Source organism: Pipistrellus hanaki (genome assembly GCF_964339955.1).
Source record: "Pipistrellus hanaki genome assembly, chromosome: 15".
Lineage (NCBI taxonomy): Eukaryota > Metazoa > Chordata > Mammalia > Chiroptera > Vespertilionidae > Pipistrellus > Pipistrellus hanaki.
Genome location: NC_140517.1, coordinates 42,955,212 through 42,977,711, shown reverse-complemented (window position 1 = coordinate 42,977,711; position 22,500 = coordinate 42,955,212). Strand labels below are relative to the sequence as shown.

At 60.4% G+C, this 22,500-nt stretch overlaps 1 protein-coding gene across 3 annotated transcripts in view; it reads left to right on the top strand.

The window, feature by feature from the left end:
• Positions 1-20,855, top strand: part of EXOC3L2 (exocyst complex component 3 like 2) — a 25,540-nt gene extending 4,685 nt beyond the window's left edge. For 2 of the 3 annotated variants that reach the window (XM_084860706.1, XM_084860705.1), the window contains exons 2-12: positions 1,620-2,161; positions 5,301-5,931; positions 7,651-7,762; positions 9,597-9,698; positions 9,802-9,902; positions 10,099-10,209; positions 11,704-11,839; positions 15,875-15,997; positions 16,423-16,575; positions 17,387-17,508; positions 20,135-20,855. In XM_084860706.1, the coding sequence (XP_084716832.1) occupies positions 1,636-2,161; positions 5,301-5,931; positions 7,651-7,762; positions 9,597-9,698; positions 9,802-9,902; positions 10,099-10,209; positions 11,704-11,839; positions 15,875-15,997; positions 16,423-16,575; positions 17,387-17,508; positions 20,135-20,426 (2,409 nt within the window). In that variant the 5' untranslated portion in view covers positions 1,620-1,635 and the 3' untranslated portion in view covers positions 20,427-20,855. Of the gene's footprint in view, positions 1-1,619; positions 2,162-5,300; positions 5,932-7,650; positions 7,763-9,596; positions 9,699-9,801; positions 9,903-10,098; positions 10,210-11,703; positions 11,840-15,874; positions 15,998-16,422; positions 16,576-17,386; positions 17,509-17,892; positions 18,038-20,134 lie in introns of all 3 variants that reach the window. The other variant, XM_084860707.1, reaches the window with a different exon arrangement.
• The last annotated feature ends 1,645 nt before the right edge of the window (positions 20,856-22,500 follow it).

The following is a 22,500-nucleotide window of genomic DNA, read 5'->3' as shown; positions in this document are numbered from 1 at the left end:
TTTTTTAAGCCTAATTTTTATTTTTATTTTATTTATTTTTATTTTATTTTTTAAAAATATATTTTAATGATTTTTGTACAGAGAGTAAGGGAGAGAGATGGAGAGTTAGAAACATCGATGAGAGAGAGTCATCGATCAGCTGCCTCTTGCACACCCCCTACTGGGGATATGCCTGCAACCAAAGTACATGCCCTTCTCATCATTGATGTTTCTATCTCCTTCTCCCTTCCTCTCTGAAATCAATAAAGAAATATATATATATATTTTAAAAATCTCTGCCTTGCCAAAACCGGTTTGGCTCAGTGGATAGAGCGTCGGCCTGCGGACTGAAAGGTCCCAGGTTCGATCCCAGTCAAGGGCATGTACCTTGCTTACGGACACATCCCCAGTAAGGGGTGTGCGAGAGGCAGCTGATCGATGATTCTCTCTCATTGATGTTTCTGACTCTGTCCCTCTCTCTTCCTCTCTGTAGGGAATCAATAAAATATTTTTTAAAATAAAAATAAAAACCCACCTCTGCCTCTGTGGGCCGGCCTCCTGGGGCTGTCTCCCGGGAAGTGTTGCTGAAGGAGTGAACGGGGCAGAGGGACAGGGTACGGACTGGACAGGGGAGAGGAGACAGGAGTGCAGGCGTGTGACCCGGATAACCAGGATGGGGGGTGGGGGGAGCTGGGTCCCAAGCAGTCTGCCCTTTGCTGCTGGGCCACCTTGAGCGGTGGCCTTCTCCTCTCTGATCCTGCCCTTCACAGAGCGTGAGGGTGAGCCTGGGTGACAGACACGCAGGGCCCAGGAAGGCGGGGAGGGCCTGCGAGCCAGGGCTCTGGGGCTGGGGGAGCCGGCCCCGGGTCAGACAGGCCCGAGTCACTGTGGGACGTCAGGCCAGGGCCTTCGCCCTCCTGAGCCTGTGTCCTCGCCTGCAGAGCCAGCCCAGCGCTCACCTCATGGGACGGGGAGGGCGCAGGGCATCATGGGACGGGGAGGGCGCAAGGCATCATGGGACGGGGAGGGCGCAAGGCATCATGGGTGCTCAGCCTGGTGCCTGGGGACTCGCCCCGAAGCGCTGGGGACTCGGAAGGACCATCATGGACACCACCACTGTCATCGACACATTGTCATTTTTTTAAAATATATTTTTATTTATTTTTATTTATTTTTTACAGAGAGGAAGAGAGAGGGATAGAGAGTTAAAGACATTGATTAGGAGAATCATCGATCAGCTGCCTCCTGCACCCTCCCCCCCCCCCCCACTGGGGATGTGCCTGCAACCAAGGTACATGCCCTTGACCGGAATTGAACCCGGGACCCTTCAGTCCGCAAGCAGATGCTCTATCCACTGAGCCAAACCGGTTTCGGCCATATTGTCATTTTTTATTGATTTCAGAGAGGAAGAGAGGGGGAGAGAGAGAGAGAGAGAGAGAGAGAAACATCAGTGATGAGAGTGTAGCATTGATCGGCTGCCTCCTGCACCCCCCCACTGGGGATTGAACCTGCAACCCAGGCATGTGCCCTCGACTGGAATCCAACCCTGGGACCCTTCAGTCCTGAGGCTGACGCTCTAGCCACTGAGCCACACCGGCCAGGGCTGTCACCCACACCTTAACGGCCCCTTATTCCCCCAGGTCCCCGCCTGGCGACATGCCCATCCTGAAGAGCCTCGGGGTGGCCGATGCCAAGGTGCCCCGCGCGGGCACCCTGCCCGGGAGGTCCGCGCGGAACCCCTTTGAGGACGTCCCGGGGCTGGAAGAGGAGGAGCCCGGGCGGCTGGGGACCCTGCCCAACGGGGCCTCCTGTGGCCGCCGCGCCACCCTGGAGAAGCTGGTGGGCCTGGCCCCCTTCCGCCTGGCCTGGACCCCGGGCCGGCGGGCGGGCGGCGGCGGCGGCGGCGGCGGGCAGCCGCGCTCCTTCCTGGGCCGCGTGCTGCCGCCCGGCATCCGCAGGAGCTCGGCGGACTTCGGGCTCCTGGCCCGGCTGCAGGGGGCCCGCGGCCAGGGGGACGAGGAGGCCGGGGAGGCGGCGCGGAGGCTGACCTTCCTGAGGCTGGGCCGCGGGCCCAAGCCCCGGCGCGCCTCCCTGGCCGAGAGGGTGGTGCCCGCGGGCGAGGCGGCGCCCGAGCCCCCGCCCAAGGCCCGGGAGCCCCCAAAGCTGAAGGGGCCGCTGTCAGGTGAGTCCCCACCCATTTCCACCCGGCCCTGCCCGCCTCCATGGGCCAGGCCAGCCCGTCCCCGATCCCTCACCGAGCTCCACATCCCACCCATCGCCACCCCATCCCGGCTGTCCCTCCCTCCGCCTGCCACCTTCACCTGCATCCCAGGTCCGGCAGCAAATGAATCACCCGCTCTCGTCCCACCTCCTCCAACCCCTCCCGACCCCCAACCCAACCCTCTCTTCCTGCTGTGCCCTCAACGGCAACCTCAGTCCCGTCTCCTTTCAAAGTGTCACACTTGACCTTGACCTCGTGCCCCTCCCTCACCTTCAAACTCCACCCTGTGCCCAGCCCCAGCCCCAGCCCCCACCCCCACCTCAACCTCCTCCTCCATCCTCAAGCCCTTCCCCTCTCCCCTCCCACTCTGAACTCAACTTCACCCCCACCTCCACCCGCGTCCCGGCTTCATTTCTAAACTCAGGTCCCTGCCAAGGTCCGCAGACCCGGGAGCTCACACAGGTGGGGGGAGGGTTGGGGTGGTTAGTCATGAAGTCCCTCAGCCTTTGGGCCTGACAGCGGTAGAGATGTGCTAGTATTCTCTCACAGCCCGCAGGTTAGGAGCCCAAGGCCAAGGTGCCGGCAGGGCCATGCCCTTCGAGACCGGAGTCCTCCCTGGAGGCTCCTCCCTGGCCTCCTCCGGCGTCTGGCGCTTTGCCGACATTCCTTGGTGTCTCTTGGGTCCTGGCTGCATCCCTCCAGCCCCCATCCCCCCCTGCCTCCTCTCCCACTACCTCCCTTCCGAGCACGCCTCTCTTGGGGCCCAAGCCTCCCCTTGTTGTAGGAACACCCATCAGATTGGATCAGGACCCCCCTTATGGCCTCATTTTGACTTGATTGCCTCTGCAGAGAGCCTATTTCCTAATAAGGCTCCATTCTGAGGTCCTGGGGGTAGGCCTTCACATGGCTGTTGTTGTTGTGGTTGTTGTTGTTTTGTGTGTGTGCTTGTTTGGTTTTTGGGGGGGAGACAATTCAACCCATAACACCGCCATCTGTATCCCCAACCCAATCCTACCCCAAGCCCCAGAGTCTTCCTGGACGCCTCTTTGGTTTCTAGCCCACGTTGAGTCCAACCCCAGCAGCAATCTCCACCTTGAGGCATGTCTCATGCTTACCCCCACCCTATCCCTTTCTCCAACTGCCATTACTCACCTCATCACTCCGCCCGGCACCATCCCTGGACCCATTTCTCTCTGCTAATCCCATCCCCAATACAACCTCAACCCGTTCCCCTCTCCATCTACTCCGAACCCCAACCCCAGGTCCATCTCCTCACCCCCCTTCAACCCCATTCCCCTCCCCAACTTCCTCACTCGGTCCCAGGCCCCTCAGCCCCCAGTTCCAACCTCCACCCCAAACTCGGCCTCCTCCTTGGTTTTTAACCCCGTCTCCACCCCTATCCTGGGTCCAAACCCTAACCCCCCAACCTCCACATTCTCAATCTCTTCAGACTCGCACCCGCTCTACCTTCTTCCTGTGTCCTCAGCTCTCACTTAAATCACTCCCCCCACACCCCCAACCCCATTCCTCTCCCAATCCCCAGAGGTCATCATCAATCCCTTTCCCATCCCCCCCCACAGATTTCAACCCAACCCCAGGCTAACCCTACACACCCTCCTCCCAGCTCCCATCTTCACGGCCATCGGAACCCCCAACCCTGCCCCAATCCCCACCTTCACTCAACCCCACCCCAACCCTGTCTCTACATCCCCTTCCCCCCATCCCAACTCCCAGCCCGCCCCCTCCCCCCCCATGGGCAGCCGTGCGGACACCCCCGGAGGGCCGTGCGAGTCCTCTGATGCCCTCCACATCCTGGCCAGAGGCTATTTCAGCCCCTCTCCCTGGGGACTGGGAGGGCACTGCAGGGAGGTGAGAGGGGGTGCCTGGAGCCCCCGCCTTCTGGAAACGGATGGGCAGAAATAGCGCTGGACAGGAAATAGTTTCTCTGCCAGGGAGGAAGTGGAGGGGGGTGGAGGTGTCAGGGGTAACCCTGGGCCACTGGGACCCTCCCTCTGCCTCATTCCAAGGCCTCCCAGCCCCGTGCTCCCCTCCCTGGGGGGGACCGGACTTCTCAGGTGCCAGATCACCCCACAGCTGTCCCACCCCCAAAAGTCCCACCTCTGGCCTGGATACCCTCTCCCCCTACCCAAGCCTCCACCTGCCGCTGGCCCCCGGGCTGTCTCCATCCGCGTCCCTTCCCCTCAGCCCTGCTGTCCTCCAGCCCCTTTCTCTGCCCCTTTTCTACCCTAGCCCCTCAGCTCCCCAGATCTGCCCGCTCCCTGGCTTTGACCCCTTACCTCAAGCTCTGACCCTCTCCCTCTTCCTCAGCCCCTTTTTCCCCCACTTCCTCTGACTCCCCCTCCAATCCTCTTACTGAGCTGACATCCTCTATCTAGTCCTTTTACCTACTTCCCGTATCCAGACACCGGCTTCCATCGCCAAACCCTCTTCCCTTCCCTAACCCGTCTCCTCCCCGTCCTGGCCCTCTCCCTGCCCCCTCCTCCATCCCCTCTCCTCCATCCCCCCTACACTCCCCCTCTTCCCTTTTCACTTCTCCTCCCTCTCTCTCTCTCTCTCTCTCTCTTTAATATTTTTATTCATTTCAGAGAGGGAGAGGGAGGGGTAGAAACATCAATGATGAGAGAGAATCATTGATGGGCCGCCTCCTGCACGCCCCCTCCTGGGGATCAAGCCTGCAACCCGGGCACGTGCCTCGACGGGAATGGAACCTGGGACCCTTCAGTCCCCAGGCCAACGCTCTATCCACTGAGCCACCGGCTAGGGCCTTCCCCTCTCTTGGCTTCCTTCTCTCTCCAGTCTCCTCTGCCTCCTTCCTCCCTGGACCCCCTCCTCCACTTCTGTCCCGCCTCTTCCATCCTCCCCACCAGCCCTCAATTTCCTCTTCTTTTCATCCAGGCCCCCCCCCCCCCCCCGCAAACCCCTCTTCTGACCCCATGTCTCTTGCCCCTTCCCCTGGACCGCCCCAGACTCCACTCTCATCTCCACACCCTGCCCTCCTCCCCTTCGCCCGCCCCCCCGCCCCCGCGACCCTGCCCCGCTCCCCCGGTTTCCGACCGCCGACCCCGCTTTGCGCCCACAGTGCTGGAGATCCTGAGCCTGATCCAGCAGCGCGAGCTCGCGCGGGCCGACGAGCACATCCTGGAGCTGGAGGCCGAGGAGCTGGCGTCGTCGGGGGGCGCGCCGGGGCCGCCCCAGGCGGAGGGCGCGGGCGGCGGCCGCCGGGCGCGGGACGTGGCGCTGCTGTACGAGGCGCTGCAGCGCGAGCTGTGGGCGCTGGTGCGCGAGACGCTGGCGGGCCCCGGGCCGGGCGCGGGCGCCGGGGCGGGCGCCGTGGCGCAGCTGGGCCAGGTGCTGCTGCAGGAGGAGGCGGCGGACGGGCGCCGGGGGCCCGGGGCGGCCCGCAGGCTGCGCGCCGGCTGGGCGGAGGCGGTGGCCCGCGCGGCGCGGGAGCGCCTGGAGGCGGCGGCCCCGGGGGCGCCGGGCGGGCTGGCGGCGCAGCTGGAGGCGCTGCGGGCGCGGCTGCTGGAGGACATGGGCGTGGTGCGGGGCCGCCTGGCGCCCGCCTACCCCGCCGGCCTGGGCGCCTTCGGGGTCTACCTGCGCGGCTACCACCGCGCGCTGGCCGAGTGGCTGGGCGCCGCCGCCCGCCGCAGGCTGCCGCTCGCCGACCGCTACGCGCTGCTGCACTGGCACCACCAGGTGTACCCCAGGTGAGCTGGGGCCGAGGAGGCGCCCCCTGGGGACCGGGCTCAGGCCTCCGGGGACAGGCACAGGCCTCCTAGGGGTTGTAGGACCGCCCACCTCCTGCCCCGCCCCCGCCCGAGAACCCTGGAACAGCCTCTCCAGTCCAGCCCTCACTCCAGGCCTGTGCGATCCCCCCCCACCTCCCCCATCCACCTTTTGCTCAAGGATCTTCTCAGCCAGAAGCACCGTCTCCCAACGGATCAGACTTAACTCCGGTCTCACCATCCATTCTGCAGCCCAACACCCTGGGCGCGTTCAGCCTCCGTAACTGGTGACATTCGCAGCCTAGAATCCCACCCAGCGCGTCTGCTCTTCTGGGGCGGGACCGTTAGAACACCGATCCTCCCCACTCTAGAACCTCAGCACGCGGGCCCCTCCCGCCCCAGAACCAAGTCTTTGCTCTATGGACCCTTTGAATTCGAGAACCCTCTTGGCTCCTGGGGCTTGAGCCCTGCTGACTCTTCCAACCTTCGGACTTGGGGATTGATGAGGCTTCGAAGCTGCAGTCTTAGGACCAGTGAGCCTGGGAGCCGGGCACCGGAAGCCTTGCCCCCTCTTTGACCCAAGAATGACCACCCCGTGGATCCCTCCGTCTGAGGAGGTGGCACTGGTGGCCCCCTGAGTTCTGTAACTTTATTTATTTATTTTTTATATATATTTCATTGATTTTTTACAGAGAGGAAGAGAGAGGGAATAGAGAGCTAGAAACATCTATGAGAGAGAAACATCTACCAGCTGCCTCCTGAACCCCCCCCCCCCCCCCACTGGGGATGTGCCTGCAACCAAGGCACATGCCCTTGACCGGAATCGAACCCAGGACCCCTGAGTCCGCAGGCCGACGCTCCATCCACTGAGCCAAACCAGTCTCGGCGAGTTCTGTAACTTTAGCATCTAGAACTCGGCACCCTTGGCCCTCCCAATCCTAGAATCTATACCTATCCTTTGCATCTAAAGCACAGCCCTTCTGGTGGCGGGGGCAATGGAATACGGCGTTAGCCATGACGGGGTCACCTCCCCATGCTGGCCACAGCCGAACCACAGGCTGGTGGGAAGGGCTGGGTGCTTCCTCAGACAAAGTTGGGGTGCCCTCCCTGGAAGAACGGGAAGGCAGGAACCGCTGGCTTGGCCCCGGCCCCCTTTGGGGATGTGTGTCAATGACACTCTCACGCCATCATGAGAGATGAGGCAGGAGCGGTCTGACAGCTCCCTGGGATAGTGACCCTGAGGGAGATGGTGCTTCTGGCTGAGAAGATCCTTGAGCAAAAGCCTGGTGGGTGGGGTGGGTGGGGGGTGGGGGTGGGGGGGGCAGTGGGCAGAGGGGTGGGATGGCACAGGCCTGGAGTGAGGGCCGGACTGGAGAGGCCATGGAGGACCAGGAGGGGGGCTGAAGGAGCTCCCGTCTGGTGAAGGGACCATCCTGAGACCTTGCGTGCCAGGTGGTCACACTTGGGCGTGACCCCTCTGTCTGCCCGGACACCGTCCATCAGGGAGCTGACTCAGAGAGCCGGGCCCAGGGCAGCCACGTCGCAGGGACTTCCTCTGAGGGATGAGCAACGCCGGTCCCCAGAGAGGAAGGGAGGGCCGGGGTCACGCACTGGGTGTGAAGGGATGGGAGGGGACAGGGCTAGCTGCTCTGCCCCCCCCTCCTTGACCCCCACCCCCCGTCTCTTACTCCCCCTCCCCAGAGAAGTCTTGGGGCTGGTGGACATGGTCGCCCTGGAGAACGGGGAGCTGGGGCCCCTGCTGTCGCCCGGCACGGTCCGGGGCTTGGAGGACGAGTGTGTGACGGATGTGAAGGTACGGGGGAGGGGGGGGGTTTCAGGAGGGAGGGGGCGTTCTGCCGGGAGGGGTGTCCCAGGGGCCTGGGGCCTCTCCTCTCCCCCTTTTGATATTTCCGTCTCCCTTCTCCCTTTGCGGACTGTGAGTTCTGTCCAAAAGGCACGGAAGTGCACACTCATAGGACCACGTCTGTCTCAGGGTCAGTGTTCTCGTCCAGGCACCCCGCTGGGCATAGGGAAAGGTGACCAGACGTCCCGCTTTGGGCGGGACAGTCCCGATTTTTAACAATCTGTCCCGCGTCCCTCGGCGTTTTTATTTTTATTTTTTATTTATTTATTTTTAAAATATATATATTTTATCGATTTTCCACAGAGAGGAAGGGAGAGGGATAGAGAGCTAGGTACGTCGATGAGAGAGAAACATCGACCAGCCGCCCCCTGCACACCCCCCACCGGGGATGTGCCCGCAACCAGTGTACATGCCCTTGACCGGAATCGAACCTGGGACCTTTCAGTCCCTAGGCCGACGATCTATCCACTGAGCCAAACCGGTCCCGGCCCCTCGGTGTTTTTAAAAAGTCCCGATTTATTGTTAAAAATCGGGATGTCTGGTCACCTTAGATAGGGACACTCAGTGGAGGTTCAGTGCATTCAGACACATCTCAGAGCGGGAGGAAGTCAGACACGGAGCCTCCCCTCACGGAGCCAAAGACTCACAGGAGGAGGCGGCAGGACGGAGAGCGAACCTGGTTCATACGGGGCTGGGCCGGACCCCACCCACCGCGCAGGCGGCCTCGGGGGTTTCCGGCCTGAACATCGGTCCTGCCTCAGCCACCAGAATCACAATCTTTGCACCTTGAGAGGAGAGAGCCTGAGGTGTGAACGTATCTATTTTTAAAAAATATATATTTTTTATTGATTTTTTTACAGAGAGGAAGAGAGAGGGATAGAGAGTTAGAAACATCGATGCGAGAGAAACATCGACCAGCTGCCTCTTGCACACCCCCCACTGGGGATGTGCCCGCAACCAACGTACATGCCCGTGACCAGAATCGAACCTGGGACCCTTCAGTCCTCAGGCCGACGCTCTATCCACTGAGCCAAAGCGGTTTCGGCATGAACGTGTCTAGATTGTCAGAGCCCCTGAGGTGAAGGTCAGCACTGAACCAGAGAATCAGAGATGTGTCTGCCGTAGAACCCCAGAGCCTGGGAATCTTTGAATTCCAGAATCTGACCATCTTGAATGACTTTGTTACTTGTTTGTTGTCAAACCTGAGAGCTGAGCCTTCGGGCCATGACATAGTGAGAGTTGACCCTTAGACCCTCTGGGTCAGCGGTCACAACCTTTCGGGCCCCGCTGACCCCCGGTTGGCGACCGCGGCTCTGGATAGTAGGTAGACAGAGGAAGCTGCAAACCAGCTCTTGCCCTAACCAGTTTGGCTCAGTGGATAGAGTATCGGCCTGTGGACAGAAGGGCCCCAGGTTCGATTCCGGTCAAGGGCATTACATTGGTTGCGGGCACATCCCCAGTAGGGGCTGTGCAGGAGGCAGCTGGTCGATGTTTCTCTCTCACTGATGTTCCTAACTCTCTATCCCTCTCCCTTCCTCTCTGTAAAATATCAATACATTTTAAAACAACAACAAAAAGCAGCTCTTAGTAGCAAGCTCCCCGTTGTGGGCTGCGCAATGGGGAGGGCTGGGGTTTTCCTGTCCAGCCTTCTCCCCACGTAGCTTTGAGGAGCTCCCTGGTGGGATCCAGACCTGCTTGGGGGGTCATTGGGGGGATCATGGTGGGAGAGAGCGAGGGAGAGGCTCCCAGCACCCCTGCCCCTGCCCCCCCCCCCCCCACGCAGGCCCAGACGCGGGCAGCCCTGCTCCGAGCACTGCAGGAGGACGAGGAGCACTGGGGGAGTCCCGTGGACCTGCCCAGCACCCTGGCCCAGGACGTGTGTGAGGTAGGGGCGGGGAAGGGAAAGGGAGCCAGCCGGACGGTGCCTGGTGGGAGAGAGGGCCCTCGCCCTCCTCACCCTCCTCACCCCCTCCCCCTCCCCCCTGCAGCTGCTGGAGGAGCACACAGAGCGAGCGCCCCGCATCAGCCAGGAGTTCGGGGAGCGGATGGCCCACTGCTGCCTGGGGGGGCTGGCAGAGTTCCTGCAGAGGTATGGGGGGCCGGGCGCAGGGCGCAGGTTGGGGGTGCAACAGAGGGAGGGGAGAGATGAAAGGGAAGAACAAGGCAGGTGGGCAGGGGTGCCTCAGTGGGGATCTCAGGCTTTGCTGGGCTCAGTGCCCGCAGGGGACCCTAATCCAGCAGTGTGCCATCTGTCATCTGTCATCTGCCCCCCCCCCCCCCCCCAGCTTCCAGCAGCGCGTGGAGCGGTTCCATGAGAGCCCCGGAGCCCGGGAGCTGCCACCCGACACCTATATCAGCAGGACCATCGGCCTGGTCAACTGCGGGCCCCCCCTGAGGTGAGCCACCCACAGGGTGCGGGGGAGAGGGCGTCCCTGGGACCCGGATCTCGGAGAGGCAGGTGTGGGGGCCCCAGGAACATGAAACCTGGGGCTCCTGGAAGGAACCGGATTAGGCGTCCTCAGATCCCCGGATGCCGGAATTCCAGAACCCGCTCTAAGCATCCCAGGTTTATATTTCCCTTTTTCTCTCACTTCCCTTTGTATTTAACCTCACACAGGGACATCCTTATGCCCCCCACGTTCTCCCCCTGCCCCCACTGGAATATTGCTAGTGTCCCCACATCTTTGCAGAGATAGTTCGTGTATTTACCAGAAAATAGGTACAAATTAATGTGCATGTGCATATATGCTGTATACACATCATAGATATGCACGTGTGCACATCGCCTACATATGCATGCACATATATTTAAGTATAGGCATACCTATTATTCCTTTTCCTTTAAGAAAATGTAAGTGGTGGTTTATAAAACACACCCTGCCCCTTTAACAGCTTGGAGATCTTTTCTGTTCGCTCACAAAGAGTTCTCACTTTCCTTGTTCCTATCTGAACTGTACCCCACTTCTTGGGGTACCAGTCTTTATTCCATCCGTCCCACTGGGGGGATAGTTAGCCCCACTTTTTTTTTTTTCATTCCAGAGAGAGGAAGGGAGAGAGAGAAACATGAGTTGCTTCCCTCATGCACCCTAATTCGGGGGGGGGGGGGTGGCATCGAACCCAAAACCTGGGTGTGTGCCCTGACTAGGAATCAAACCCACCACCTTTGGTGTACGGACGATGCTCCAACCATTGAGCAACCCAGCCAGGGCTGGCTCCACTCCTTTGCAGAGAAACAGCTGGCACATCTGCCAACTCCTGTGAGCACAGGGACTCCAGGATTCACTGGGATCCGGGCAGAAAGTGCCCAACTGCCCGCAGGCCTTCTCGTGGCTTTGGAGGGTCACAGACCGCCACCACATCAGACAGTGGGCCCTAGCCAGTTTGGCTCAGTAGACAGAGCCTCGGCCTGCGGACGGAAGGGTCTCTGGTTCGATTCCAGTCAAGGGCACATGCCCGGGTTGTGGGCTTGATCCCCAGTAGGGGGCATGCAAGACGCAGCCAATCAATGATTCATCGATGTTTCTATCTCCCTCCCTCTCCCTTCCTCTCTGAACTCAATAAAATAAAATAAAAAAGGGAGAAGGGTGGAATTTGAGAATCATAGATGTCTAGCATCACAAGCTTTGGGAATGTAGACACCCCCTTCCCCCACACTCTCACGGAGAGGAACAGACCCAGAGAGAGTCCTTTCCTCCCACAGCGCCCCCTGGGCCCCCATTCATCCACAGCCCCCCAATTCCCCAGCCTCCCCGATGGCCCAGGCCCTCCCCAGCACCTCGCCTTCCATCCCTGGGTCCCACAGAGTAAGGCCCATTTAAGGAGGGAGGCAGGTCCCGGCCGCTGGGCTGAATGTCGGGGCTCCTGACCTTTGGCCTCACCGATCCCCACAGGGCGCTGGCGGAGCGCCTGGCGCGGGCGGGGCCCCCGGAGAGTGAGCCTGCCCGGGAGGCGGCCGCCAGCGCTCTGGACCGCGTGACCCGGCTCTGCCACCGCGTGCTGGCCGACCTCCTGTTCCAGGAGCTGCAGGTGAGCGAGGCCGAGGGCTGGGGGGAGGGAGGGGCCTGCCGGACAGGGGGGCACCCCTCCCCCTCATCCCGGTTCCTCTCAGCCCATGACTCGGTGTCTGGGAAGCAGGCGGGGAGAGGCGGGGTGATGGCCATGCCTGGGCCATTTGGGGGGCAGCGGGGACACAGGAAGGAAGCGGTGGGAGGATGCGTTTCAGAGGAGGACAGAGAGCCCCGGCCGGTGTGGCTCAGTGGACGGAGCGTTGGCGTGCGGAATGAAGGGCCCAGGTTCCATTCTGGTCGAGGGCTGGTGCCTGGGTTGCAGGCTCCATCCCTGGCCCTGGTCCCGCATGTGAGAGAGGTAACCAATCGATGTGTCTCTCTCACATCGATGTTTCTCTCTCTCTCTGTCTCTCCCCCCCGCCCTTCCATTCTCTCTAAAAACCAACAGGAAAATATCCTCAGGTGAGGATTAGCAAACCACAGACCAGCAGGAGGGGCCTTGGGGACTGGGTGGAGTCCCCCTGAGGTCCCCCACACCCCCGCCCAGCCTGCCCTAGACCCCAGAGCCCGCCCGCCTTGTCTGGGCCCCTGTGCGGAGGGGGCTGGTTCAGAGGCGGGGGAGGGTACGCGGGGAGGCCGGTAGGAATGAGACTGAGAGGTGTCTGATTGAGGCGCATGACTGCAAAGCATGTTCTATCCGTGTCGTACCTCAGACCATGTCCTTCTCTGTTCAGAAGCCCCGTAGCTCCCAGCTCACTCAGGACCAAAGCCGAAGTCCTTGCTGTGGCCCCTAAGCCCTGCACGGCCCCTCCCTCCCCTCCCTGATCACTGCCCTGGTCCCCCTGACCCCCCTCTAGCCGCCCCACCCCCTGCTGCTCCTGGACAGACAGGCCTGTACCTTCCCTCCAGTGGCCACAGAAATCCCTCCCTCACCTCTTTTGAAGTCTTGACTCAGATGTCACCTTCTCAGTGAGACCTCCCTTACTGTCCCATTTAAAACAGGCTCCCACCCTGGCTGGGTAGTTCAGTGGGCAGCCCAGCTGGTGGGCACAGGTTTGCCCAGGTTTAGAGTTCAATGACTGGTCAGGGCACATACAAGAATCAACCCATCAGCCGAAACCGGTTTGGCTCAGTGGATAGAGCGTCAGTCTGCGGACTGAAAGGTCCCAGGTTCGATTCCAGTCAAGGGCATGTACATTGGTTGTGGGCACATCCCCAGGAGGTGGTGTGCAGGAGGCAGCTGGTCAATGTTCCTCTCTCATCGACGTTTCTAGCTCTCTATCCCTCTCCCTTTCTCTCTGTGGAAAATTAAAAAAAAGAAAAAAAAAAAGAAAAAAAGAATCAACCAATCAGTGTATAAATAAGTGGAACAACAAATATATGTACCTCTGTCTCTCTCTTCCTATCTCTCTCAAATCAATCAACCAATAAAAATATATAAAATAGGCTCCCTTCCTCACTTTGTTTTTTTTTTAATTTTATTTATTTATTTATTTATTATTATTATTTTTTTAACCCTCACCTGAGGATATTTTCCCATTGATTTTAGAGAGAGTAGAGGAGAGAGGGAAAGACAGAAATATCAATGTGAGAGAAACTCAGAGATTGGTTGCTGCCAGCACGTGCCCCAACCAGGGTCCAGGCCGGGGAGAAGCCTGTAACCGGAATTGAACCCGGGACCCTTCAGTCTGCAGGCCGACACTCTATCCACTGAGCCACATCGGCCAGGGCTCCCTTCCTCCCTTCTTGCTCTCTTGATCACCAAAGCACCTCGGGCCACTTCCCCGCTGTATCTTTCGGTTTTGTTTTTGTTTTTGTTTATCTGTCTCTTCCCTCTGGAATGCTAGCTTCTCAAGAGCAAGGCCTTGTTGGAATGTTTCTAAAATAGCTTCTTATTACGGAAAATTTCAAACACGCACCAAGCGAGGCAGGAGGACAGAATGACCTTCTGGGGACCCGTCAGCAGCTCCTGCAAGTCAGCCCGGGGCCAGTCTTGTTTATCTCCTCTCTCCCCGCCTTCTCCGGCCACGGCTCCTTTCCCAGCAGACCCTTGACATCTGTCACCATCCATCAGCCCCTCAGCTGCATCCCCAGAAGATAAGGCGTCCTCTAAACAAACAGCCACAGAGCCCTGTGTACCGACACAGAGAACAATAACTTCTCGTCGTCCGATGCCACACGGCTTTCGGGCCCTCCGACCTGCTTATGACGGTCAGGGCTTGTTTGCCTCCTGCTCTGGGTCCCCCCTCCCCCGATCCACCAGGGCTGGCCACAGGAAGGCTCAGGGGGCTTGCTGAGTGTTCACATACATGAACACGTATGTGAGTGGAAGTGCGTGTGGGGACGCCAGGAACAGGATACGGTCTTTGTCCCAGGCCCTGCTGCTCGCTGGCAGGTGGGGGGCCTTGGCTAAATGGCGGGTCCCCTCAGGGCCGCTGTGTAGACCGAGGGAGAGGGGTTCCAGGCCTCCCAGGGGCCGAGAGGAAGCGAGGGGACCGTGGCCACCAGCGCTGAGCTTGGGTCCGGCCCGGGGGGGTGGCCATTGTTATTTCCATAAACGTACAGACCTTAGAGCCACAGTGACCTGTGCCGTTCACACCAGCTCTCCGACCAAAGCCACAGGCCCCGTTTCTGGAGGTGCAGGGAGCTGGGCTGCTGTCGGGATGAGAGAGCAGAAACGGGGTGCAGGGCCGAATGGGACAGGGACCTGCTTCAGCCCCCCATCTTCTGGGTCCCACCCGGAAGCTTCCCCCCCGCCCCCCCGTGGTCATTCACTGCCTGGTGTGCTAATACCACCTTAACGTTCTTCCCCTTACCCCCCTTCCTCCTTTCATTTTAAAAAATATATATTTTATTGATTTTTTACAGAGAGGAAGAGAGAGGGATAGAGAGTTAGAAACATCGATGAAAGAGAATCATTGATCAGCTGCCTCTTGCACAACCCCCACTGGGGATGTGCCCGCAACCAAGGTACATGCCCTTGACCAGAATCGAACCTGGGACCTTTCAGTTCACAGGCCGACGCTCTATCCACTGAGCCTAACAGGTTTTGGCCCCCTTCCTCCTTTCAGCCTCCCCCCAGGCTTCTGCCTCAGTCTTGCTCCCGCCTATCAATCTCCGTAAAACACAAACCCGGCCCTCTCCCCCTTCTGCTCAGAACCTGCTATGGCTCCCCAGTGCCCCCAGGAGAAAGCTGGGGTTTCTCTCACAGCCTAGGGGCCCTGTGTGCTCTGCCCCGCCCCCAGACCCACTGTCTACCACCAGGTACGGCCTGTGAGCTGAGAGGTCACACAAGGCCCCACTGCTTAGGAGCGTCTGAGTGTGGTTCATTCTCTCCTCTGTCTCCAAGTTCTTAATGAGTCTTGAATAAGGGCTTCCCGTTTTCATTTGCATTGGGCCCTGCCTGAGAATTAATTATTATAGCTGCGGTTTTTTAAATTTTTTATTTCAAGTATATATTTTTTTAATTAATTTTAGAGAGGACAGGAGAAGGAGAGAGAGATAGAAACTTCAATGATGAGAATCATTGATCAGCTGCCTCCTGCACGCCCCCTTCTGGGGATCAAGCCTGCAATCTGGGCAACTGCCCTTGACTGGAATCGAACCCGGGACCCTCCAGTCCAGTCCGGAGGCCGAGGCTCTATCCACTGAGCCAAACCAGCCAGGGCTGGCCTTGCCAGTCCCACCCGATCTGCTTTCTGGCAAGCCGTCTGAAATCTGAACCTTCTTCACACTTCCCTCCGCCATCTGGCTGACAGTGACCATCATCAGGGCCTCGGCGCGGATCTCTCCTCCTCCAAGGAGCCCTCCTTGATTCTGCGCTGACCCCTGAGCTTCCTAAACCCCTGCCTGGGCTCCGGGTCTCAGCCCTGCACACTCCGGGTCATCGCCGTCTGGGGCCAGGGTCCGGGCCCCTCCCTGGACTCTGACCCCCAGGAAGGCAGGGCTGCGGCCCCAGCGCCGGGCAGCCTTTGGGAACATGTGTCGGAACACTCGGCGAAGAAAGGGGGTGACAGGAGGGGAGAATGACCCACTGTCCGCTCTGCCCCTACAGCCATACTTCTGCAAGCTGATGCGCAGGAAGTGGCTGAGCAGCACGGAGGCCCTGGACGGCATCGTGGCCACGCTGGGCGCGCAGGCCCTGGCCCTGCGCAGGATGCAGGACGAGCCTTACCAGGTGCGCTGGGGGGGCGGGGCGGGGTGGGGTGGGGTGGGTTGGGGTAGCGTGGGGTGGGGGGAGCGAGAGCGCTCTCCTGGGGGAGGCACCCTCAGGCAGGGAGCGGCTCTCTCGGGGTGCGCTAGGTGGCGCTCTGGGGCTGGGGGGGGGGAGGCGTGCCCGCGGTGTGCGGTGCAGGGCGGGCATAGGCTGGGTTGGGGCCTCTGGGAGCTCCGGGGAGTGGGGCGAAGGCGGGGTGGGCACCCTTTGGGGGCGGTAGGGGTGTCTAGGAGCTGGTAGGGGCGGAGGAGGGTATCACCAGACAGATAGTCCCCCTCGGGGGCTGGGGGCGGGGAGGGTCAGCGCAGGGCTTCCCGCCGGGTGCGGGGTGCGGGGAGCGGGAGAGCGGTCCCAGGCGGCTCACCCCCTCCGTCTCCGGTCCCCAGGAGCTGGTGGCCGAGCTGCACCGGCGCGCGCTGGTGGAGTACGTGCGGCCGCTGTTCCGCGGGCGCCTGCGCTGCGGCTCCCGCACCCGCAGCCGCGTGGCCGGGAGGCTCCGCGAGGACGCGGCGCAGCTGCAGCGGCTGTTCCGGCGGCTGGTGAGTGCGGCTCCGGGGCGCCCACCCACCCCGGGGCGCGGGCTTCGCAGAAGGCCTTCTCCCAGCCCCCAGCCCCGCCACCGGGGCCGCTCCGCCCCTGCCCTGGGGTAAAACCGGCTTCCTGGCGGGACCCGCCTGTGCGCGCCCGCGGGGTCCTGGTCCCCCAGAGCGGCCGTGTCCCCTGCAGGGTTTAGGGAGCAGCCGTGTCCCCTGAAGGGTTTAGGGGGCCCCTCCCTGCACAGGGTGGATCCTCCGCACACGCTCGCTGCTATTCCGAGCCGAGCAGAGGAAGAAGCCGCATGCACCGGCCTCAGGGTCTCAGCGTCGCCAGTCCAGGGGTTTTAAATCCCGGCGCTTGTTCGTGTGCCCGGTGTCAGCAGACCCGAGGGACTCATCAACCGCTTTCACAGGAGTTTAGTCGGGAGCCCGTGGGACGAAAAACTTTGCTGTTGTTGAAAATTTTATTGCGAATACATAGCGATCCCCTGTGCACGTTATCCAGTCCTCTCCCCCCCGCCCCAAGTGTGCAAACTTGGTCTAGATGTGAGGGGTGCCCCACATTTCATGCAAAGCTGGAATCGCCTCTAGGGTGGGTTTTTCTTCCAATCCCCAAAGGTTCCCGATAAAACAGCCCATCCTCTGCGGGCTTTACCGAGGAGGACACGAGGCCGGGAGGGGCGGTGGGTGCGGGGACTGGGTGCGGGGCGGCGGGGAAGGGCGGGGCCTGGAAGGGTGGGTTTTGGGGGCGGGGCCTTTGGGTGGGTTTGGGGCTGGCGGTGGGGGGACCCTGAGCTCGCCCCCCGTCCCGCAGGAGTCGCAGGCCTCGTGGCTGGACGCTGTGGTGCCGCACCTGGCGGAGGTGCTGCAGCTGGAGGACACGCCCAGCATCCAGGTGGAGGTGGGGGTGCTGGTGCGGGACTACCCGGACATCAGGTGAGCGCGCCCGCCCAGGTCCCCGGAGGCCGTCCCCGCGTTTCCTGCCCCCGGGCCGGGGAGGGAGGCGGCGAGCGTGTCTGACGGCCGTTTCCTGCGGGGCCGGGGCTTTATTAATACTGTTTCCCTCTTTCGCCGCCGCCTCCGCCGCCAGGCCCGAGACAAACAGGCCGCAGGAAGCCGGGCAGGGGGGCGGCGGGCAGGGGGCGCGGCCGCCGCGGCAGGAAGGGCGGCCCAGCGGGAGCCGGGGCCGCGGGGACAGCGCGGGCACCGGGCACACACGCACCGCCGCCGGCCAGAGCTGTCAGATCCTGGCGGGCTGCTTCCGGCCTCCGTGGTCCTCCCTGACCCTCGGTTTCCTCCTCTGCTCCTTGGGGATCATAGCGCTCTTTTCATCACCATCTCATCATCATCATCATCATCACCACCATCATCATCGCCATCAGTGGGGGCGGCAGTAACAATGCCAGGCCTTGTTTGTGGAGTCCTTCTGTCCCACCGAGGAAAGCGTCTTACATAACCTCCCTAGGTAAAGGGCAGCGCTGCCCCAAGCAGCGGGCACACCCCGAGGTGGGCAGAGGCTAAGTAGCAAGTGGCTTGAACCCGGGCTATCTCCAGAGCTGGCCCCCCAGGCCACCGCCCTGCACTGCCACCTGCGAATTCGGACGGGGCTGACAGACAGTCTGTACCCACAGACGGAAGCCCACACCGCCAGGGAGTGAGCTCAGCACTGTGGGTGGTTCCAGGGCGAGGGCTGGGCCCGGGCCGAGGACTCCGAACGGGTTCAGGGTGGACTGCTCTGGCTGTGGAGCAAGTGTTCTTGGGAAGGCTCAGAGCTCAGGAGCCGCATGGGGCTGGAGTGTCTGAACTTGAACCTGATGCTCAGCTTGAGGTCTCAGCTGGACTGGGAGCGGCGGTTCCAGAGCTGAGTTTGGGGGCTGTGTGTTGGAGTCCACCCGAGTGGGAGGTTCTTTAGCCATATATTTTTATTGATTTCAGAGAGGAAGGAAGAGAAAGAGAGAGAGAGAAACATCAGTGATGAGAGAGAATCACTGAATGGATGCCTCCTGTGAGACCCCCTACTGGGGATTGAGCCCACAGCCCAGCATGTGCCCTTGACCAATCTGTCCCGCATCCCTCAGCGTGTCTTTCCAGGACCCTTCAGTCCGCAGGCTGACGCTCTATCCACTGAGCCAAACCGGCTAAGGCTTCAGCCACATTTTGGATGAGTGTTTTGGAGCTGCGGGGATTCGAAACCAGGGGTGCGGGGAGGTGTGGGCTGAGCGGGACTGAAGGCCCCAGAGCTGCCTGAAATGAAGGTTCTGGAAGTGAATGTGGGCTCAGTATCCTGAGTTGAACGGCGGCGGTGGTTCTGGGGCTGGGTTTTGGGTCATGATCTGGAGCTGAGGCGGGTGTGGGGGGAGGGGAAGGGTGCCCTGAGTGTATGCAGGGGCGAGGGTGGGAGAGCAGAGGTGGTTTGGAGTATCCTGCCTCCAGGTGAAATAAAGGCCCCCATAGTGAGATGTCATCCCAGAGTGGAGTTTGGGTGGAGCTGGAGTTTGGGAATGGACTGGGGAGGGAGGGTGAAGGGAACGAGGGTTCTAAGGCAGAATTTGGGAGTGAGGTTTCTGGAATGGGATCCAAGCTGAGCGATGTTGAGGCGGGATTTGGAGGAGGGCTGGGAGCTGCGGTGGTGAGAAACTCCCAGGCCGGCCTCGGGCAGGGGTGCGGTGGCTCGGGAAGGCGGTGGGCGCTCCTGGGCTCCATCGGAGCGGTGGTGGGGGGTGGTTTGAGCGGGAAGAGAAGTCCAGTGTTGCTGTGGGTGCCAGAGCCGAACGGACAAGAGGCACCAGAATGGACATTTGGGTAAGGCGACCAGACATCCCGATTTTTAACACTTTGTCCCGCGTCCCGCCGAAACCGGTTTGGCTCAGTGCATAGAGCGTCGGCCTTCAGACTGAAAGGTCCCGGGTTCGATTTCGGTCAAGGGCATGTACCTGGGTTGCGGGCACATCCCCAGTGTGTGGTGTGCAGGAGGCAGCTGATCGATGATTCTCTCTCATCGATGTTTCTAACTCTCTATCCCTCTCTGTAAAAAGTCAATAAAATATATTTAATTAAAAAAAAAGAGTAAAAACAATTTGTCCCGCGTCCCGCGGCATTTTAAAAAAAGTCCAGGTTTTTGGCAAAAATCGGGACTTTTTTTTAAAGCGCAGAGGGGCGTGGGACAAATTGTTAAAAATCGGCACGTCCGGTCGCCTTACATTTGGGAGCTGCCGGGGGTAGATTGGGGCTGAAGACCAGAGGTTATTTTGATCCCAGCTGAGACAGTTTGGCCGGGATGGCTGTGGGTCCATGGGAAATGGGAGGATTTGGAAATGGCTGCAGTGAAGTTCTGGAGCGCGTGGCACAGTGGGGAGAGGCGGGGGTCGGAGCCAGAGGGATCTGTGCTGGGAGGGGCTGGGGCTGGTGAGAGGGCGGGGTCCGGAGGCGGAAAGGGACTCCAGAGCTAAGGCAGGTTTTGGGGTGAACGCGTTGGTGGGCGTGGGGCGGGGGGTCCATAGGCGGCTGGGTGTCCCTGCGGCGCCCGGAACCCCACCCCTCACCGCCCCCTCCTCCCCCGCAGGCGGAAGCACGTGGCCGCCCTCCTGGACATCCGCGGCCTGCGCAGCGCCGCCGCCCGCCAGGAGATCCTGGCCGTGGCCCGCGACCTGGAGCTGAGCGAGGGGGAGGCCCTGGCCCCGCCCCGCGACCGCGCCTTCTTCGCCGACATCCCCGTGCCCCGCCCGCCCTTCTGCCTCGGCCTCCCCCTCCTGGGCCGCTTCCCCTTCCTGGGGCTGCCCAGGCCCCGGCTGGCCTGTCTGCCCCGGCTGCGGCCCCCGCCTCCGTCCCGGACCCGGGCCCGGGCCCAGCGCTGAGACTCTCCCACGCCCCCCCCCCCCCCATCAGTGCCCCGTCTTTGCTGCTGACACACCGCCCCCGGACCCTGGCCTGGGACCTCCGGCCCCTGGATGTACAGAAGAGAAACAGGGGTCAGCGGTGAGGTGACCAGACGTCCCGCTTTGGGCGGGACAGCCCCGATTTCCAACCATTTGTCCCGCGTCCCGCAGCGTTTCTTTCCAAAAATCGGGACTTTTTTTTAAGACGCCGTGGGACAAATGGTTAAAAATCGGGACGTCTGGTCACCGTAGTCGGAGGGAGCGAGGACCTGCCCGAGGCCAGCTCCCTCTGGAAGGCGCTCCAGAAATACCCCAGCCCCCCCTTCCCCTCACCTCAAGGTCTGGCCCCCATCCAACCTATTAAGAAACGTACGATACTTAGAATAAAGAGGTTTCTATTTAACACAAGGAAGGGCCGAGTCCCCAGTGTGTGGGGGAGGAAGGGCTGGAGGGCAGGGCCCGGGGCCAAGGGCTTCTCACACGCCCAAGGCCGGGCGAGGGGCCAGCTGGTGGGCAGCACGGAGGCCGCGGCCAGCGGGGCCAGGAGCCCACAGGCCGCCCCGTTTGTCCCGGGTCCCCCGGCTGCACGGCCAGCCCTGGGCCGCCCTGGGCCTGGCCCCTCACCTTGTCCGTCTAAGAGCCTCCGCTCTCCTGGGCCTGGCCGTCCACCTTGGCCCGCCCTCCCCATCCATCCTCAGCCGGGAAGCGGTGTCAGGAGAGGAAGGAGGTTGGGGGCAGGGCCGGCGGCATCCAGGACGCCCTCCTGGGTTGACGCAGGAAAATCTCAGGGTGGGAAAGGTTCCGGCCGCTCACCCCCAGCCCCGCCGTATCCTGGTCCCCACGGAGGCCTCGAGGTCGCCTCCCCGCTGACCCTGCCCCCAGTTGGACAGCCTGTGATGGATGCTTCCTGGCGTTTTTTTTTTACTCCCTGAGAAATCGGGTGGAGGAGGCAGCCAGGGGTCAGCCCTGGGGCTGGGGTGGTGGAACCTCACGAACATCTGAGCTCGGAGGGTGGGAACTCACTCAGGCTCGGTGGAGCCCGGGCTGTGTGACCTGAGGCTGGAGGCTGCCCCTCTCTGGGCTGTGGTGCCTGTCTCTGCAGAACTGCTCAAGCCCGGGACAAGGTGAGGCAGCCAGAGGATGTACCCTCCTCACCCCAACTTCTAAAATGACACTGGTGTGGCTCAGTGGATAGAGCGTCGGCCTGCAGACTGAAGGGTCCCAGGTGTGATTCCAGTCAAGGGCACATGCCCGGGTGGTGGGCTCGATCCCCAGTAGCCGATCAATGATTCTTATCATTGATGCTTCTATCTCTCTCTCCCTCTCCCTTCCTCTCTAAAAATCAATTAAAAAAAATATTTTTAAAAACTTAAGATCAGCCCTGACCAGTTTGGGTCAGTGGATAGAGCATCAGCCTGGGGACTGAAGGGTCCCAGGTTCGATTCCCATCAAGGCATGTACCTTGGTTGCGGGCACATCCTCAGTAGGGGGCTTGCAGGAGGCAGCTGATGGATGTTTCTCTCTCGTTTTTAAAAAAATATATTTTATTGATTTTTTACAGAGCGGAAGGGAGAGAGATAGAGAGCTAGAAACATCGACCAGCTGCCTCTTGCACACCCCCTACCGGGGATATGCCCGCAACCAATGTACATGCCCCTGACCGGAATCGAACCTGGGACCTTTTAGTCCGCAGACCGAGGCTCTACCGCTGAGCCAAACCGGTTTCGGCTATTTCTCTTTCATTGATGATGTTTCTAATTCTCTATCCTTCCCTTCTCTGCAAAAAAAACCCAAAAACAATAAAATACATTTTTTTAAAAATTAAGATCAAAGGCCTAAATTAGGAGCTAAAACTACAAAACCCCTAGAAGAGAACATCAAGTCAAAATCTTCATGAATTTAACAAAACCACAGAAAATTACAACATCAAAATAGATTAATTAGACATTTATCAAAATTAAAAATGTGCATAGAGACATATGTACTACTAGTTGTAATACCTTAAACAATAAAACAAATGTTTGTGCATCAAAAGATACTATCAACAGAGTGA